The 20,758-nt window shown below is 48.3% G+C and overlaps 1 protein-coding gene across 4 annotated transcripts in view; it reads right to left on the bottom strand.

Moving 5' to 3' along the window:
* The window catches only part of SNAPC1 (small nuclear RNA activating complex polypeptide 1), a 49,550-nt gene extending 33,452 nt beyond the window's left edge, over positions 1-16,098 (bottom strand). The window contains exons 1-4 of one of the 4 annotated variants that reach the window (XM_069733709.1): positions 15,947-16,098; positions 13,960-14,029; positions 13,020-13,152; positions 8,681-8,840 (exon numbers count right to left, since the gene is read on the bottom strand). In XM_069733709.1, the coding sequence (XP_069589810.1) occupies positions 8,681-8,840; positions 13,020-13,144 (285 nt within the window). In that variant the 5' untranslated portion in view covers positions 13,145-13,152; positions 13,960-14,029; positions 15,947-16,098. Of the gene's footprint in view, positions 1-8,680; positions 8,841-13,019; positions 13,153-13,959; positions 14,030-14,186; positions 14,330-15,946 lie in introns of those variants that run through there. The other 3 variants (XM_069733737.1, XM_069733719.1, XM_069733729.1) reach the window with 3 other exon arrangements.
* Between the last annotated feature and the right edge of the window lie 4,660 nt (positions 16,099-20,758).

Here is a 20,758-nt window from a genome sequence, read left to right as displayed (position 1 = left end):
CATGAGACAATGTATGGTTATGTTCAGCCACAGGGCCGCTTTAACCCTTTGTTGCTACTTAAACCGAAATACAAAATACCACCTCGCATGTTACACTCAAGCGACTTCATGTCATTTTGCAACTGAGCGTCACATTTTGTATATAAATTCATATTTAGAAAGGGGGGATGATCACATGAAGAAAAGCTCCTGTGTCCCGCTTCCCCAGGAATCACTGGAGGATGCAGATGAGGGAGACAGACATACTGTGATATTTCTTCCCGATATCACTTATAGTTCCCCCTCAACTATTTCCACTGGTTGTTCTTAGGAAGGCTTGGTTCCCTGATAAGCTTGCAGTGTCAGCAGGGCTTTTAATCAAAACTTTCAGTCGTTGCTCAAAATTATTTTTAAGCTACCTCGGCAGCACACTGTCCTGCGTAAAGAGCACCAGTGCTGCTGAGAACAATGGCAGCCTAAGGGCACTGAGCCATCTATTATTGATCATTCGGTGAACATGAAAGTGTGATGAGCCTGTGAAAAAAAGCTATAAAACCACAGCCGATTGGCTTGTACATAGCTGGTCAGTGGTCATTTCACGCTGCTGATCGGTAAGTGTGAATGTGCCCATAGAAGCAAAACCTTTCCTCCTGCTCCCTAGCTCCGAATAGGTGTTGTGCCCTTAATTTGGCTCCTTATTCCTGGAAAACATCGCATAGCACTCGGCCCAGTTACTTTATGGGGCAATCCAGATCAGCTTTTATTTTTCTAAAGCGTATTCGGCGTGCATGTAAAATCGAAGCAGGCTGTGATTGTACGCGTATAACGTCCGAGACTCGCCAATGCAAGCCTTTGAGTGCGAGGGAAAAAAAAAGAGAAAAAAAAAAAAGAAGAGGGGAAAAAAAAAAATTTGCACAGAACTCAGACCATGCAAGTGCTGTCCGATTTTTTACACACAGATCTCCTTTGAAAAGCTGGAAATTCATGTACCACATACGGTAAAAAAAAAAAAAAAAAAAAAAAAAAAATCACAGAATGACAGGATAGAATAGATATATACACATAGAATAGATATATATTTAACCTCTACGGGATAGTACGTCCGAGGTCAGATACCGCCCTTTGATGCAGGGCTCCGGCGGTAAACCCGCATCAAAGCCGGGACATGTCAGCCCGATCTATCAATAAAAACAAAGTATTAACCTGATCGCTAAATGGCGTAGTGAGAAAAAAAAAAATTGAAACGCCAGAATTACGTTTTTTTGGTCACCGCGACATTTCATTAAAATGCAATAACGGGCAGTCAAAAGAACATATGTGCACCCAAATGCTATAATTAAAAACGCCAGCTCAGCACGCAAAAAATAAGCCCTCACCCGACCCCAGATCATGAAAAATAGAGATGCTACGGGTATCAGAAAATGGCGTGGTTTTTTTTGTTTTTTTAAGCAAAGTTTGGAATTTTTTTTCACCACTTAGATAAAAGAGAACCTAGACATGCTTGGTGTCTATGAACTCTTAATGACCTGCATAATCATAATGGCAGGTCAGTTTTAGCATTTAGTGAACCTAGTAAAAATGCCTATCAAAAAACAAGTGCGGGATTGCACTTTTTTTGCAATTTCACCGCACTTGGATTTTTTTTCCCGTTTTCTAGTACACCAGGGGTGTCAAACTGCTTTCCTCGAGGGCTGCAAACAGGTCATGTTTTCAGGATTTCCTTGTACTGCACAGGTGATAATTTAAACACCTACACACATAATGATTGGAGCACCTTGTGCAATGCTAAGGAAATCTTGAAAACACGCATGGTTTGTGGCCCTCGAGGAATGCAGTTTGACACCCCTGTAGTACACGACATGCTAAAACCAATGATGTCGTTCAAAAGTACAAATTGTTTCGCAAAAAATAAGCCCTCACATGGCCATATTGACGGAAAAATAAAAAAAGTTATGGCTCTGGGAAGAAGGGGAGCAAAAAACGAACACGGAAAAACGGAAAATCACAAGGTCATGAAGGGGATAAAGATGTTAGTGACATACAATTAGTACAGTGTGCGCAGCTTACTGTACATATATTTTTTTATTAAATGATTTTTCTGGAAAAAAAATGGCATGGACTCCCGTGTAGTTTTCTTAACCATCAGAGGGAAAGTCGATGGCAGGGGGCAGATTTTTATAGCTTGGGAAGGGGGTAATACCTATGGAGCTTCCCAGGCTATTAATATCAGCTCACAACTGTATATTTAGCCTTTACTGGCTATTAAAATGGGGAACCCCCCCCCCCCAAAAAAAAAAAAATGACGTAGGGTCCCTCTCTAATTAATAACCAGCAAAGGTTAGGCAGACAGCTGCAGGCTGATATTAAGAGCCATTAATAGGAAGAAGCCATGGATACTGCCCACCCCCTCAGACTACAAACATCAGCTCTAAGCCGCCCTAGAAAAGGCACATCTTTAAGCTTTCTGACACTTAGCCTCACTCTTCCCAGTTTCCCTGATGCAATGGGAATAGAGAGAGCGAGAATGTTTTAAGGCGTTTTTATTACTTACTGCAAAGTCAAAAGTTTACACACATTTCATTAGTATTTGGTACCATTGCCCTTAAACTGAATGACTTGAGTCAAACGTTTGAGATATCCGTCCAGAAGCTTCTCCCACTTTGGGCCCATTCCTCCTGACAAAACTGGTGTAACTGATCCAGGTTTGTAGGTCACCTTGCTCGCACCTGCCTTTTCAGCTTTGCTCATAAATTTTCAATAGGACTGAGATCAAGGCTTTGTGATGGCCATTCCAAAACACTGACTTTTTTTTATCCTTAAGCCACTTTGCTACCATTTTGGCAGTATGCTTCGGGTTATTATCCATTTGGAAGACCCATTTCCGCCCAAGCTTTAACTTCCTGGCTGATGTATTGAGATGTTGCTTCAGTATTGCCCCATAATCTTCTTTTCTCGTGATGCCATCTATTTTGTGAAGTGCACCAGTCCCTCCAGCTGCAAAATAACCCCACATGATGCTGCCACCACATATTTCAGTCAGAATAGTGTTCTTAGGCTTCCAAGCTTCTCGATTTTTCCTCCAAGTGTAATAGTAACATAGTAACATAGTTAGTAAGGCCGAAAAAAGACATTTGTCCATCCAGTTCAGCCTATATTCCATCATAATACCCAGATCTACGTCCTTCTACAGAACCTAATTGTATGATACAATATTGTTCTGCTCCAGGAAGACATCCAGGCCTCTCTTGAACCCCTCGACTGAGTTCGCCATCACCACCTCCTCAGGCAAGCAATTCCAGATTCTCACTGCCCTAACAGTAAAGAATCCTCTTCTATGTTGGTGGAAAAACCTTCTCTCCTCCAGACGCAAAGAATGCCCCCTTGTGCCCGTCACCTTCCTTGGTATAAACAGATCCTCAGCGAGATATTTGTATTGTCCCCTTATATACTTATACATGGTTATTAGATCGCCCCTCAGTCGTCTTTTTTCTAGACTAAATAATCCTAATTTCGCTAATCTATCTGGGTATTGTAGTTCTCCCATCCCCTTTATTAATTTTGTTGCCCTCCTTTGTACTCTCTCTAGTTCCATTATATCCTTCCTGAGCACCGGTGCCCAAAACTGGACACAGTACTCCATGTGCGGTCTAACTAGGGATTTGTACAGAGGCAGTATAATGCTCTCATCATGTGTATCCAGACCTCTTTTAATGCACCCCATGATCCTGTTTGCCTTGGCAGCTGCTGCCTGGCACTGGCTGCTCCAGGTAAGTTTATCATTAACTAGGATCCCCAAGTCCTTCTCCCTGTCAGATTTACCCAGTGGTTTCCCGTTCAGTGTGTAATGGTGATATTGATTCCCTCTTCCCATGTGTATAACCTTACATTTATCATTGTTAAACCTCATCTGCCACCTTTCAGCCCAAGTTTCCAACTTATCCAGATCCATCTGTAGCAGAATACTATCTTCTCTTGTATTAACTGCTTTACATAGTTTTGTATCATCTGCAAATATCGATATTTTACTGTGTAAACCTTCTACCAGATCATTAATGAATATGTTGAAGAGAACAGGTCCCAATACTGACCCCTGCGGTACCCCACTGGTCACAGCGACCCAGTTAGAGACTATACCATTTATAACCACCCTCTGCTTTCTATCACTAAGCCAGTTACTAACCCATTTACACACATTTTCCCCCAGACCAAGCATTCTCATTTTGTGTACCAACCTCTTGTGCGGCACGGTATCAAACGCTTTGGAAAAATCGAGATATACCACGTCCAATGACTCACCGTGGTCCAGTCTATAGCTTACCTCTTCATAAAAACTGATTAGATTGGTTTGACAGGAGCGATTTCTCATAAACCCATGCTGATATGGAGTTAAACAGTTATTCTCATTGAGATAATCCAGAATAACATCCCTCAGAAACCCTTCAAATATTTTACCAACAATAGAGGTTAGACTTACTGGCCTATAATTTCCAGGTTCACTTTTAGAGCCCTTTTTGAATATTGGCACCACATTTGCTATGCGCCAATCCTGCGGAACAGACCCTGTCGCTATAGAGTCCCTAAAAATAAGAAATAATGGTTTATCTATTACATTACTTAGTTCTCTTAGTACTCGTGGGTGTATGCCATCCGGACCCGGAGATTTATCTATTTTAATCTTATTTAGCCGGTTTCGCACCTCTTCTTGGGTTAGATTGGTGACCCTTAAAATAGGGTTTTCATTGTTTCTTGGGATTTCACCTAGCATTTCATTTTCCACCGTGAATACCGTGGAGAAGAAGGTGTTTAATATATTAGCTTTTTCCTCGTCATCTACAACCATTCTTTCCTCACTATTTTTTAAGGGGCCTACATTTTCAGTTTTTATTCTTTTACTATTGATATAGTTGAAGAACAGTTTGGGATTAGTTTTACTCTCCTTAGCAATGTGCTTCTCTGTTTCCTTTTTGGCAGCTATAATTAGTTTTTTAGATAAAGTATTTTTCTCCCTATAGTTTTTTAGAGCTTCAATGGTGCCATCCTGCTTTAGTAGTGCAAATGCTTTCTTTTTACTGTTAATTGCCTGTCTTACTTCTTTGTTTAGCCACATTGGGTTTTTCCTATTTCTAGTCCTTTTATTCCCACAAGGTATAAACCGCTTACACTGCCTATTTAGGATGTTCTTAAACATTTCCCATTTATTATCTGTATTCTTATTTCTGAGGATATTGTCCCAGTCTACCAGATTAAGGGCATCTCTAAGCTGTTCAAACTTTGCCTTCCTAAAGTTGAATGTTTTTGTGACTCCCTGACAAGTCCCCCTAGTGAAAGACAGGTGAAACTGTACAATATTGTGGTCGCTATTTCCTAGATGCCCGACCACCTGCAGATTTGTTATTCTGTCAGGTCTATTAGATAGTATTAGGTCTAAAAGTGCTGCTCCTCTGGTTGGATTCTGCACCAATTGTGAAAGATAATTTTTCTTGGTTATTAGCAGAAACCTGTTGCCTTTATGGGTTTCACAGGTTTCTGTTTCCCAGTTAATATCCGGGTAGTTAAAGTCCCCCATAACCAGGACCTCATTATGGGTTGCAGCTTCATCTATCTGCTTTAGAAGTAGACTTTCCATGGTTTCTGTTATATTTGGGGGTTTGTAACAGACCCCAATGAGAATTTTGTTACCATTTTTCCCTCCATGAATTTCAACCCATATGGACTCGACATCCTCATTCCCTTCGCTAATATCCTCCCTTAAAGTGGACTTTAGACAAGACTTTACATAGAGACAAACCCCTCCTCCTCTCCGATTTTTACGATCCTTTCTAAACAGACTGTAACCCTGTAAGTTAACTGCCCAGTCATAGCTTTCATCTAACCATGTCTCGGTTATTCCCACTATGTCAAAGTTACCTGTAGATATTTCTGCTTCTAGTTCTTCCATCTTGTTTGTCAGGCTTCTGGCGTTTGCGAGCATGCAGTTTAGAGGATTTTGTTTTGTTCCAATCTCCTCACTGTGGATTGTTTTAGAAATGTTCTTACCTCCCTTCTGAGTATGTTTTCCTGGGTCGTCTTTGTTCGAGTCTAATGTTTTTCTTCCCGTCCCCTCTTCTTCTAGTTTAACGCCCTCCTGATGAGTGTAGCGAGTCTTCTGGCGAATGTGTGTTTCCCAGGTTTGTTGAGGTGTAGTCCGTCTCTGGCGAGGAGTCCATCATACCAGTAATACCAGTAATTCCGTAATGATGGTCATTATGCCCAAAAAGTTCAATTTTAGTTTCATCAGACCACAAGACATGGCTCGAAAAATTAAGGGCTTTTTTATGTTTCTTTTGGAGTAATGACTTCTTCCTGGCAGAGTGACCTTTCAGCCCATGTTGATACAGTACTCGTTTCACTGTGGATATGATATAATCTTACCAGCTTCCACCATCATCTTCACAAGATCTTTTGCTTTTGTCCTTAGGATGATACGCGCATGTCTGACCAAAGCACGTTCATCTCTGGGACACAGAACCAGTCTCCTTCCTGAACGGTATGATGGCTGAACATTCCCATCTGGTTTGTACATCCGTATTGTTGGTATAGATGAACGAGGCACCTTGTGCAAGTCCAAGTCCACAATTCTCTTCCTGATATCTTGATTGATTTCTTTAGACTTTCCCATGATGCTACACAAAGAAGCAGTGTGTTTCAGGTGTGAATTAAAATACATCCACAGGTGTGTCTCTAATTAACTCAGATGTTGCCAAAAAACCTATAAGAAGCTTCCAAACACATGACATCATATTGGCAGTACAAAATAGTTTAAAGGCATAGTAATCTTAGTGTATCTAAACTTTTGACTTTGAAGTAAGTAATAAAAATGACTTAAAACATTCTCTCTCATTAGGCAAATATGAATAACTAGATTGTGGCCCGATTCGAACGCATCGGGTATTCTAGAATATGCATGTCCACGTAGTATATTGCCCAGCCACGTAGTACATTGCCCAGCCACGTAGTACATTGCCCAGCCACGTAGTACATTGCCCAGCCACGTAGTATATTGCCCAGCCACGTAGTATATTGCCCAGCCACGTAGTATATTGCCCAGCCACGTAGTATATTGCCCAGCCACGTAGTATATTGCCCAGCCACGTAGTATATTGCCCAGCCACGTAGTATATTGCCCAGCCACGTAGTATAATAATCTTTATTTTTTATATAGTGCTAACATATTCCGCAGCGCTTTACAGGTTGCACACATTATCATCACTGTCCCCGTTGGGACTCACAATCTAAATTCCCTATCTTGTCTTTGGATTGTGGGAGGAAACCGGAGTACCCGGAGGAAACACACGCTAACACGGAGAGAACATACAAACTCTTTGCAGATGTTGTCCTTGGTGGGGTTTGAACCCAGGACTCCAGCGCTGCAAGGCTGCTGTGCTAACCACTGCGCCACCGTGCTGCCCATTGCCCAGCCACGTAGTATATTGCCCAGCCACGTAGTATATTGCCCAGCCACGTACTATATTGCCCAGCCACGTACTATATTGCCCAGCCACGTAGTATATAACACTGCCCAAGCAGTATTTAACAGTGGCCACGTAATATATAGCACAGCCCACGCAGTACATAGCACAGCCCACGGAGTATATCACACAGCCCACATAGTATATAACACTGCCTACGTAGTATATAGCAGCCACGCGGTATCTAACACAGCCCACGTAGTATACAGCAGTGTGGGCACCATATCCCTGTTAAAAAAAAATAATTAAAATAAAAAAGTTATATACTCACCCCCTGGGATCCACCGAAGCTGCGGCGATATGCGCGGCGCTGCTGCTATCTTCCGTTTCACAGTATGCATTGCGAAATTACCCAGATAACTTAGCGGTCTCGCGAGACCGCCAAGTCTTCTGGGTAATTTCGCAATGCATCGCTGGGAACGGAAGATGGCGGCAGGCGCGAGCGGCTCGGCGGACTACGGAGGGTGAGAATAGCAGGTTTCTTTTTTTTATTATTTTTAACATTACATTTTTTTACTATTGATGCCGCATAGGCAGCATCAATAGTAAAAAGTTGGGGACACACAGGGTTAATAGCTCCCGGTGTCTGCAGCCAATCAGTGAGCTCAGCAGATCTGACCATGTAGATGGCATGATCCACTTGGAGCCGCTGAACTGATTGATCAACTGAATCGCTGTCGGTGTAACATCAGCGCTGCAAACAACAACAGACAACAGTATCAGCAGCGGACCCGGGGAGTGTGAGTAAAAAATAGTTTTTTGCTTTGAAAAAAACAAAAACAAGGATTTTCTAAAACCAGAAAATCCTTTTAATAGTCTTGCCAGAACCCTAGAACAATGCGGCTGCAAAAAGCTGCTTTTCCTCTGGAATATCCAGCACATTATTCCCACAGCCTGTCAACTTCATTGGGCACCGTGCAGACCCGTCAGCCACATCCCGCAAATGATGGACTCGTCGTTAGGATACTTGTTATACTGAGATACTGGTTGCAAAAATCAGACATCCACGTAATGGCCAGGACTACTTGGTTACACTGGGCATAATTCACATTATAAGAAGTCTTGACAGGCAGCAGCAGCTAGCCTGCAAGCTGATGGTTGCCAGATGACAACAGATCCCTTGCGGTTAATAAGATGGCAAACTATTATTATGCTTTCTGACGCTGGCCATGGTGCACAAAAAGCAGTAATACCTTCTGCTTGGGCTGACAGAGTTGCGTGTTGTACAGACCATACAGCAAGTACATGGCCCCCACTCTGATCTGAAATGTGTATGGTGGAAGGAAATAAGTTGAGGCCACTGAGAGTACTTCCCTTGTGAACCGGTTAGACTCCAGACTCCTCATCCCACCGCTGCAAAACAATGAAAATGTCATTAGTATACACAGACAAGAACAGTATGCAGGAAAAGGTCTAGAGGGCTGGATCAACACATCATACGCTCACGGTGCAAAAACGGACCGCCAAGAGAGCTCTGATTCAAATCAATAGCCTCAAATGCCTAAGAGGCTGCCGAGTTCAGGTCCGGACATTGAGGTGCATACTTAGGCCAGGAATGCTGAACGTTTTAGGGTACTTTCACACATCAGTTTTTTGCAGTCAGGCTGAATCTGGCAAAATTTTTAAAAAATGGATCCGTCGCAATTTGTGAAAAACTGATGCAACAGATCCATTTTTTCGCTGGATCTGACAAGCTCCGGAGGAAGAGGGAGACTAGAATGGGAAAAGCATGCTTAGTTTAAAAAAAAAAAAAAAACAGAATCCGTTGCCGGATTCCATCATTGGACAGATCCGGCGCCATAGGCTTCCATTCTAGCAAACGCCGGATCCATCGCTGTCTGTTTTTTTTTCGACGGGCACAAAAACTATATCTAGATTTCACAGATGAAAATCGCTAATACAAGTCTATGAGAAAAAAACTAATCTGCGGCAACTTTTGCCGGATCCGTGTTTTTCAAAATTCGCCGGATTGTGCCTGACGGCAAAAAACGGATGTGTGAAAGTAGCCTTAAGCAGTCTGGAGTTTAATAAACTACAATTAATTTACCAAAATAAGCGAGCGTTTCTCTTCATTAGCATTCTGCCAGCACAATAGGAGCTAAAACAGGATTTTTGGGCTACTCATCATAAAATCTGTTTCTTGGAGCCTTCATTGGGGACACAGGAACCATGGGTGTATGCTGCTGCCACTATGCACAAAAAAAGTTAGCTCCTCCTCCGCAGTGTACACCCCACCGATCGGCACTAGGATATTCAGTTAGTGAGAGAGCAGAAGAAGCAACAAATAAAAGAGAAAGAAAACAATCAAACTCAAACAATATAATACAGTAAACAGAGCTGTTCAACTTGGGAGGGTGCTGTGTCCCCCAATGAAGGCTCCGAGAAACAGATTTTAAGGTGAATAGCCAAAAAAAATCCTGTTTTCTCTATCGCTTTATTGGGGGACACAGGAAAGCATGGAACGTCCCAAAGCAGTACCCAAGGGGAGGGAACAGCAGAAAATTCCATTCAGGTCAGAGAACTCACCGCTGCCGCCTGCAAGGTCTTTCTACTTAAACTGGCATTCACCAAAGGGTAGGCATGGGCCCTGAAAAATTTTGCTATCAAGTGGAAGGTGGACCAATTATTGCTCTGCAGAGCTGCAGGGCGGAGGTCCTACGAGTACCTCCAGGAGGCACCACTGCCCAGGTAGAGTGTGCCTTAAACCAAGGAGAAGGTGCTCTGCTCTGACCCGGTAAGCCTCCGATTGCCGTTCAGATCCAGCGAGCAATCGTTGACCTGGAGGCCGGAGGACCTCTATAAGAACGAGTCTGTGCTCCGAAAAGGAAGGGGGGCGGCCTTAGCCGGATAGACGCACGTCGTCCTGACCAGGTAACCTGATGAGAGAACACTACGGAGGATGAGTCCGAGCCAGACGAAAAGGAGGGGAACCAAGAATGACGGGTAGAAGCCTGATGAGAACGTTCGCGAGGTACAAGAAGAGCACTGAACCGGTGATCCACAGAATGTGCAAAGACTACGGTCACAGTCTCGGCGAAGACTCTGGGAGTGGTCGAGAGCCCGAAAGGAAAGGAGACAAATTGAAAAAGGACCCGCCCATCGCAAAACGTAAGAAACTCCGATGCCCTGAAGACATAAGGACATGGATAAAGGCTTCCATGGAACAAAAAAAACAAAAAAAAAAAAAAACACCTGCGGTTCCCACGAAGCAATTACTGAACAAAGAGACTCCATCCTGAGAAGACTAAGACGGGCTCCTCCATTCAGTAATCTTGGATCCATGACGAGTCACATGGAGGAAAATCTACCAGGACTGTTCCTGGGTGATCTACCCCTCGCGGCATGGAAACGCCCGGAGGACGATTGAAAGGAAACCTTTTTCATATCCTTGTCCATGGCTTCTCTTGGTGAGACAACTCCTCCGTTGAAGGGAAACGTTGGAAGTATCGAAACTCACGTGATGAAGACGAAAGGCAAGGCTTGGCCTGAGGAAGTAGAGAGCTCGTCACTCCAGTCGCCTCAATAATATTTTGGTCAAACTTGGAGCCACTATATTGCTGGAACCCCGAGCAGCACATGCAGCCGAGTTCAGGGAGGCAGATACCATGTACTTCCCTACATGAGCAATTTGGTCAGCGAGGTCGGCCAATTCCTCCGGTTGGGCTCCAGAAAGAATGCCCTGACAGATCTGATTAGCTCATGCCGTTATCGACTTTGCCATCCCAGTGGAGGCAAAGGCAGGGAACAATGAAGAGGCGGCCGCTTCAAAAGCTGACCTTGGAAAGGACTCTATGAGCCCGTCATTGGTGTCCTTGAGAGATGTTCCATTGTATTGGTGGATAGTCTGGAAACTGGAGGGTCCACAGTCGGAGAAGTGGTCTAGTTAGCAGTAAGCTCAGGGGAGCAGGGATAGAGGGGGGGGGGAGAGGGAGGAGGAGGGAGGAGGGAGGAGAAGGGAGGAAGAGCAAGAGTGCTCTCCTTTAGGATTTCCTTGTACTGCACAGGTGATTAAATTATCACGTGTGCAGTACAAGGAAATCCTGAAAACATGACCTGTTTGCAGCCCTCGAGGAATGCAGTTTGACACCCCTGCTGTAGAGGGCTCCAGGAGACAACCAGGGCTGCCAGATAATTGTGTAAACATCAAACTTGGAGCACAATAACCACATAAGAGTAGCAATAAAATTACATATAAATGTTTAATCCCAAATCAAAAATATAAAAACAAACATATTCCATAAACAATTATGTCATTACAGAGATATTAAGCCTATCCTCTAAAAGGAGCCTGATATATCCTGGACCTCTATATGCCTCCCTACCCCACCCCCTATTTTTACTATATGCTTTGGCAATGCTAACATGTACTTAGTCCTGCCAATAAAGCTCATTTGAATTGAATGGAGTCTGGTCAAAAAGGTGCACTGACATCTGGTGTCACACCACACATACCAAACATAGGACAAGCTATAGAACCAAAGTATTCAATATAATAACAATGTAAAGTAAGGGTATGTGCACACGTTCAGGTTTTTTCGCGTTTTTTTGCAATAAAAATGCTATAAAAACTCATTTAAAACGCATGTATTATGCATCCTATCATTTAGAATGCATTCTGCAATTTTTATGCACATGATGCGTTTTTTTCCGCAATTCTATGCATTTGGAAAAAACACATCAAAAACGTGAAAAAAACGCATGCGGATTTCTGGCAGAAATGTCAGGTTTTTGTCAGGAAAATTTCTGCCAGAAATCCTGACGTGTGCACATACCCTAACAGTGCAAGTAATAAATCATTCAAGTAATAACAGATTCAGAATCATCAGTAAATAGGCATCATAAAGTGCCATACATTTCATAAGGTCAGTGACCATTTAAATCAATTGCATCCCAATAGTAGTGAAACAAATCCCATCATTATAGGTTTTTACCCATATCTGTGAGTATGAGTGTGACAAGTGCCCCTACGCGCGTTTTGCGATGGCTTCCTCAGGGGGCCGGATAACTGTGGAGGAGAAAACAGAGTCCCTTGCAGAGATGCCAGGACCAATGTTAGGCATCACCTAAACACTCTTCATGTGCTAGGGGTTGGGGTCCTGCCAGCCAGACATATGAGGATACAGGGTGGCAGTACACGCCGTACTTAGTCTCTACGTGGAGTACAGTTGTGACTTCACACTGTATCCCTTCAGACGTAAAGGAGAAGATCCATCTGAAAAGAAACGACGCACACTAAGGTAAATATGGGTCTAGTGAAAGACCCGTGTCCACCTCCTACTGACACCAAGCTAAACTGAATATCCTAGTGGCGGTTGGTGGGGTGTACACTGTGAAGGAGCAGCTAACTATTTTGTGCATTGTGTCAGCCTCCTAGTGGCAGCAGCATACACCCATGGTTTCCTGTGTCCCCCAATGAAGCGATAGAGAAAACTTAATTTCCTTTAATTCATAGCATGCATTGCACCTGCCCAAGTAGCCCTTGGAGAATCTGTTTAAAAGTGTCCTTGTGCCAAACCTTCCTCCATGACTTACTAGAATATGGTGTGGAATTTGAGTCCTTGCCATATCGATAAAAATTCTTCAAAACGCACAGTGTCTGTGGCCTGGAAGAATCCCAGTAAGCTCTCACAGTCTTCTTTAATGCCTGCAAAATTCATTCTATGGGCTTTTCAAAATGGGAGAAAAAGGAAAATAAATGAGTTGAACATTAATTTATTCACTTTATCTTCTTTCTGATGGTAAAATATAAAGTAACATTTCAGCAGTGATATCTATAACTAATGTTCAGATCTGATCGCTGAAGTCACAGGCCACAGCCTGAGCCTTCAAAAGGGCTTTTTGCTCCTACATCGATGACCCATCCAAATGAGCGGGAGCTGTAGTCGGCAGCGGCGTTGCACTTTACATCTAAAGCCGGTGACAGCTGATCAAGGGAAAAAAAACAGAACCAAAAGGGTTAAACTGCGCTGCCTGCAAAAGATGATGGGAAGACAGGAATCCAAGTCATGCGGTTTATTTGTCAACTGAATCCAAAGCACTGCTACTTCTGGATTGTGTGTACCTGGGCTTACACATCAAATCCGGAAGGAGCCGCAGGAAATCTGTTGGTGCAGCACCTAAAATAGTATAGTAAAACCGAACACTCAGTTTTCCTGGGGCTCCTGTACAAAAAAATTTCTGTAGTGTGTGAATAAGATTTGTTTTGTTTATAGCACGTTGCCTAAGAGACCGACCACTGCTCCAGTCTCTATCCTGATTTGATTTTTTCTTCGCCTGCATAAAAGATCTGATCACCGGACGAATGAGCATTTGGCTCAGTTGTCAGGTGATTGCCAGTAAATTTACACAGGCGTTTAATAGAAAAGAGCTTTCCTACCAATGCTCGTCTGCAGAATAACTAGGGCTGTAAATGGAGCATTGGTATTAGTAGGAAAGAGTCCACCAATCATCCAGTATAGATATAGTTACTAACCTGATGAAGCTGCTCAACTGGTAATGAATGAGACCATCACGGCAGACACAAAACTATTCCCCAAATTCAGCTGCAAAGAAAATAAAGAAATACAAAAAAAAAAAAACTTAATGACAAAAAAAATCCAAGCAGTCGACAAGTGTCTGGTAAGCATCTTTGCAGAAATTTATATGGAGCTTCTTGCAAATAAAACTCTCTAAAAAGTAAAGAAATGACCAATCACAAACCCCTGTGCTTCTTCAGCTCTGTATACACGGCGATAGAGAAGGCAGAGTCGGCTGTGGCTAATGACCGGCTCCTGGCTCACATGATCACGTACAGCTGCTCTACTTTGCAGTAACAATGCGGACTGCCCAGACGGTTAAAGAGTCTGGAAATAGTTAAATGGGTTGGTTACTTTTGGGATCAAATTCTTTGATAAAAAATGCTTTTTTTTATTATTTTGAGTCCATTTCCATTCCAAATTTCTTGATGCAGAATGAGTTAACTGGGAATCTGCCAGTGAGCCCACTTTGATAAGGAGTTCATAATTCTTGGTTTATATTAGCGAAGAACATAACCTCAGTGGAAGAGTATGCTTTATATGCACCTTAATGCCCTTTCTCCAGCAACACTCAGGCGAATCACAAAAAAGGGGCGACCTCACATACCCCCGGGAGAGTTGACTCAATTTCACAGCTACTTCAGGACTGGCACAGCAACAACTGCCCTAACAGATGGTCACTGCAGCCAATACTAAACATTAGCAGCTTCGTGACCACCCCCAGCCATGACAAGGGGCTTTGTATCAAGGTAGTGTAGCAGTCAGTGCAATAGGTGGCGCTGTGCATGGCGTTGTCTTGGGTTATTATGGCACTGGCTATTATGGGGGTGTACTGTGAGGTCTGAGGCTTGACAAAGAGGACATGATCATTAGGACGCGCCACAGGATTGCTCAACACATCGGGGGAACTACTATAATATGTGAAGGGCAGTGTGGGGGACATCATAATGTAAGAGGGGGCACCCTGAAGGCATTACACTATGTGAGGGGTATTATAAAATGCAAGGGAACAGTGAGTTGGCAGAAGAATGTAAGCCCGCAAGGGCAGGGTCCTCTCCCCTCTGTACCAGTCCGTCACTGTAAACCTGTTTACTGTAAGTGATATCTATAACCCTGTATGTAACCCCTTCTCATGTACAGCACCATGGAATTAATGGTGCTATATAAATAATAATAATAATATACCTTGTGGGGGCATCAAACTGAAGGAATTTCACTATGTGGGGGGCACTGTGGAGACCTTATACTGTGTGAGGGGGCATCAAACTGTAACTGGGGAAACTGTGGAGGTATAATACCATGTGTGAGCATCATATTGTAAGAGGGGGCATGATATCGTGTGGACATCGTACTGTGTGAGGGGACATCAAATCATACAGGGGGACAGTGAGGCGATGTACCATGTGGGGGACATCATACTGTGGGATGGGATTACGACACATTGGGGCATTGTATAGGCATCATACTGTGTGTGGGGGCATTAGTCCATGTGGGGGGCACCATACTAGGTTAGGGGGTGTTATACTGTAAGTGGAGCATTGCGGGGGGCTTCAAACTGGGTGAGGGGGCATTATACAGTGTGTGGGACACTGTGGGGAGTCATACTGTAAATGAGGGCACTGTGGGGGGCATCATACCATGTGTGAGGCACTGTGAGGGGGCAGTATACTGTAAGGGGGCACTGTATCATACTGTGTGAAGCATTACACTGCATATGGGGGAACTGTGGGGGCATTATACCATGCAGGAGGACCATATGGAGGTCACGAAAGGACTATAGCAGCGAGTAGGATGTGGACCACCCATAGACTTCACTGGGGCCACGGTAAGGATTGGCCAATTGCGCTGCAGCGTGCTACAGAAAGCTGCGGCTGGCAGTGTACGGAGAGGCACACACATCGCTCCACAGTAACGTGACACACCAGCCTTTCCGAGTCCACATACCTGGACTGACACTCACCGGACTCCGTAGCGCCGCAACCTACGCACCCTGATGTCATTCTACTGACCTGACGTGTTTAAAAAAAAAATCCGTACGTGCGCGCCCTTGTCCCACGAAGTACAGGCCGGCGCTGCGTCTGTGCGCGTGCACGTCCTAGCTGGAACCGGAAGTCAATGTTGCGCAACTGTTTCTTCTTTCCCGTGCACTGACTGTCTGACACTACAGTGTGGGCACACGGCACAGTAATGGCTGCGGGGTCACACTGTACCCAGAGCCCGGAATTTAAAAAGCAAACCTAACATTTTTTTTAATTTTTTTTTGCGAGTGGCCTAATTATTACACTGCCAGATAATGGCGACACGTGTGTTTTTCAGAACACTCATTCATAATGACCTTGCAGAGTGAATGCCGCCCTCCTCCATATCACTGAGACTTGGCAGAAGACGCCTCCTGCCGGATATTTCAGGGAACTACTGTGCAATAGATTTGGAGTATTCAAAAATAATAAAAGTCTGCTCCCATTTCGGGGATACGGCCCCGTGCTGCTGGACACGCGCTAGTGGGGGATACGGCCCCGTGCTGCAGGACACTGGCTAGTGGGGGATACGGCCCCATACTGCAGGACACTGGCTAGTGGGGGATACGGCCCTGTGCTGCTGGACACTGGCTAGTGGGGGATACGGCCCTGTGCTGCTGGACACTGGCTAGTGGGGGATACGGCCCCGTGCTGCAGGACACTGGCTAGTGGGGGATACGGCCCCGTGCTGCAGGACACTGGCTAGTGGGGGATACGGCCTGTGCTGCTGGACACTGGCTAGTGGGGGATACGGCCCCGTGCTGCTGGACACTGGCTAGTGGGGGATACGGCCCCGTGCTGCAGGACACTGGCTAGTGGGGGATACGGCCTGTGCTGCTGGACACTGGCTAGTGGGGGATACGGCCCCGTGCTGCTGGACACTGGCTAGTGGGGGATACGGCCCCGTGCTGCAGGACACTGGCTAGTGGGGGATACGGCCCTGTGCTGCAGGACACTGGCTAGTGGGGGATACGGCCCCGTGCTGCTGGACACTGGCTAGTGGGGGATACGGCCTGTGCTGCTGGACACTGGCTAGTGGGGGATACGGCCCCGTGCTGCAGGACACTGGCTAGTGGGGGATACGGCCCTGTGCTGCAGGACACTGGCTAGTGGGGGATACGGCCCTGTGCTGCAGGACACTGGCTAGTGGGGGATACGGCCCTGTGCTGCTGGACACTGGCTAGTGGGGGATACGGCCCCGTGCTGCTGGACACTGGCTAGTGGGGGATACGGCCTGTGCTGCAGGACACTGGCTAGTGGGGGATACGGCCTGTGCTGCTGGACACTGGCTAGTGGGGGATACAGCCCCGTGCTGCTGGACGCTGGCTAGTGGGGGATACAGCCCCGTGCTGCAGGACACTGGCTAGTGGGGGATACGGCCCCGTGCTGCTGGACACTGGCTAGTGGGGGATACGGCCTGTGCTGCAGGACACTGGCTAGTGGGGGATACGGCCTGTGCTGCAGGACACTGGCTAGTGGGGGATACGGCCTGTGCTGCTGGACACTGGCTAGTGGGGGATACGGCCCTGTGCTGCTGGACACGCGCTAGTGGGGGATACGGCCTGTGCTGCAGGACACTGGCTAGTGGGGGATACGGCCCCGTGCTGCAGGACACTGGCTAGTGGGGGATACAGCCCCGTGCTGCAGGACACTGGCTAGTGGGGGATACAGCCCCGTGCTGCTGGACACTGGCTAGTGGGGGATACGGCCTGTGCTGCAGGACACGCGCTAGTGGGGGATACAGCCCCGTGCTGCTGGACACTGGCTAGTGGGGGATACGGCCTGTGCTGCTGGACACTGGCTAGTGGGGGATACGGCCCCGTGCTGCAGGACACTGGCTAGTGGGGGATACGGCCTGTGCTGCAGGACACTGGCTAGTGGGGGATACGGCCCCGTGCTGCAGGACACGCGCTAGTGGGGGATACAGCCCCGTGCTGCTGGACACTGGCTAGTGGGGGATACGGCCCCGTGCTGCTGGACACTGGCTAGTGGAGGATACGGCCCTGTGCTGCAGGACACTGGCTAGTGGGGGATACGGCCTGTGCTGCTGGACACTGGCTAGTGGGGGATACGGCCCCATACTGCAGGACACGCGCTAGTGGGGGATACAGCCCCGTGCTGCTGGACACTGGCTAGTGGGGGATACGGCCCCGTGCTGCTGGACACTGGCTAGTGGAGGATACGGCCCTGTGCTGCAGGACACTGGCTAGTGGGGGATACGGCCCTGTGCTGCAGGACACTGGCTAGTGGGGGATACGGCCCTGTGCTGCAGGACACTGGCTAGTGGGGGATACGGCCCCGTGCTGCAGGACACTGGCTAGTGGGGGATACGGCCCTGTGCTGCAGGACACTGGCTAGTGGGGGATACGGCCCCGTGCTACAGGACAAGCGTTAGTGGGGGATACGGCCCCGTGCTGCAGGACACTGGCTAGTGGGGGATACGGCCCTGTGCTGCAGGACACTGGCTAGTGGGGGATACGGCCCCGTGCTACAGGACACGCGTTAGTGGGGGATACGGCCCCGTGCTGCAGGACACTGGCTAGTGGGGGATACGGCCCTGTGCTGCAGGACACTGGCTAGTGGGGGATACGGCCCCGTGCTGCAGGACACTGGCTAGTGGGGGATACGGCCCTGTGCTGCAGGACACTGGCTAGTGGGGGATACGGCCCCGTGCTACAGGACAAGCGTTAGTGGGGGATACGGCCCCGTGCTGCAGGACACTGGCTAGTGGGGGATACGGCCCTGTGCTGCAGGACACTGGCTAGTGGGGGATACGGCCCCGTGCTACAGGACACGCGTTAGTGGGGGATACGGCCCTGTGCTGCAGGACACTGGCTAGTGGGGGATACGGCCCTGTGCTGCAGGACACTGGCTAGTGGGGGATACGGCCCCGTGCTGCAGGACACTGGCTAGTGGGGGATACGGCCCTGTGCTGCAGGACACTGGCTAGTGGGGGATACGGCCCCGTGCTACAGGACAAGCGTTAGTGGGGGATACGGCCCCGTGCTGCAGGACACTGGCTAGTGGGGGATACGGCCCTGTGCTGCAGGACACGCGCTAGTGGGGGATACAGCCCCGTGCTGCTGGACACTGGCTAGTGGGGGATACGGCCCCGTGCTGCTGGACACTGGCTAGTGGGGGATACGGCCCCGTGCTGCTGGACACTGGCTAGTGGGGGATACGGCCCCGTGCTGCTGGACACTGGCTAGTGGGGGATACGGCCCCGTGCTGCTGGACACGCGCTAGTGGAGGATACGGCCCTGTGCTGCAGGACACTGGCTAGTGGGGGATACGGCCCCGTGCTGCAGGACACTGGCTAGTGGGGGATACGGCCCCGTGCTGCAGGACACTGGCTAGTGGGGGATACGGCCCCGTGCTACAGGACAAGCGTTAGTGGGGGATACGGCCCTGTGCTGCAGGACACTGGCTAGTGGGGGATACGGCCCCGTGCTACAGGACACGCGTTAGTGGGGGATACGGCCCTGTGCTGCAGGACACTGGCTAGTGGGGGATACGGCCCTGTGCTGCAGGACACTGGCTAGTGGGGGATACGGCCCCGTGCTGCAGGACACTGGCTAGTGGGGGATACGGCCCCGTGCTGCAGGACACTGGCTAGTGGGGGATACGGCCCTGTGCTGCAGGACACTGGCTAGTGGGGGATACGGCCCCGTGCTACAGGACAAGCGTTAGTGGGGGATACGGCCCCGTGCTGCAGGACACTGGCTAGTGGGGGATACGGCCCTGTGCTGCAGGACACTGGCTAGTGGGGGATACGGCCCCGTGCTGCAGGACACTGGCTAGTGGGGGATACGGCCTGTGCTGCTGGACACTGGCTAGTGGGGGATACGGCCCCGTGCTGCTGGACACTGGCTAGTGGGGGATACGGCCTGTGCTGCAGGACACTGGCTAGTGGGGGATACGGCCTGTGCTGCTGGACACTGGCTAGTGGGGGATACAGCCCCGTGCTGCTGGACGCTGGCTAGTGGGGGATACAGCCCCGTGCTGCAGGACACTGGCTAGTGGGGGATACGGCCCCGTGCTGCTGGACACTGGCTAGTGGGGGATACGGCCTGTGCTGCAGGACACTGGCTAGTGGGGGATACGGCCTGTGCTGCTGGACACTGGCTAGTGGGGGATACGGCCCCGTGCTGCTGGACACGCGCTAGTGGGGGATACGGCCTGTGCTGCAGGACACTGGCTAGTGGGGGATACGGCCCCGTGCTGCAGGACACTGGCTAGTGGGGGATACAGCCCCGTGCTGCAGGACACTGGCTAGTGGGGGATACAGCCCCGTGCTGCTGGACACTGGCTAGTGGGGGATACGGCCTGTGCTGCAGGACACGCGCTAGTGGGGGATACAGCCCCGTGCTGCTGGACACTGGCTAGTGGGGGATACGGCCTGTGCTGCTGGACACTGGCTAGTGGGGGATACGGCCCCGTGCTGCAGGACACTGGCTAGTGGGGGATACGGCCTGTGCTGCAGGACACTGGCTAGTGGGGGATACGGCCCCGTGCTGCAGGACACGCGCTAGTGGGGGATACAGCCCCGTGCTGCTGGACACTGGCTAGTGGGGGATACGGCCCCGTGCTGCTGGACACTGGCTAGTGGAGGATACGGCCCTGTGCTGCAGGACACTGGCTAGTGGGGGATACGGCCTGTGCTGCTGGACACTGGCTAGTGGGGGATACGGCCCCATACTGCAGGACACGCGCTAGTGGGGGATACAGCCCCGTGCTG

Source organism: Ranitomeya imitator, chromosome 1, assembly GCF_032444005.1.
Source record: "Ranitomeya imitator isolate aRanImi1 chromosome 1, aRanImi1.pri, whole genome shotgun sequence".
Classification (NCBI taxonomy): Eukaryota; Metazoa; Chordata; class Amphibia; order Anura; family Dendrobatidae; genus Ranitomeya; species Ranitomeya imitator.
This window is presented reverse-complemented; position numbering and strand designations above follow the sequence as displayed.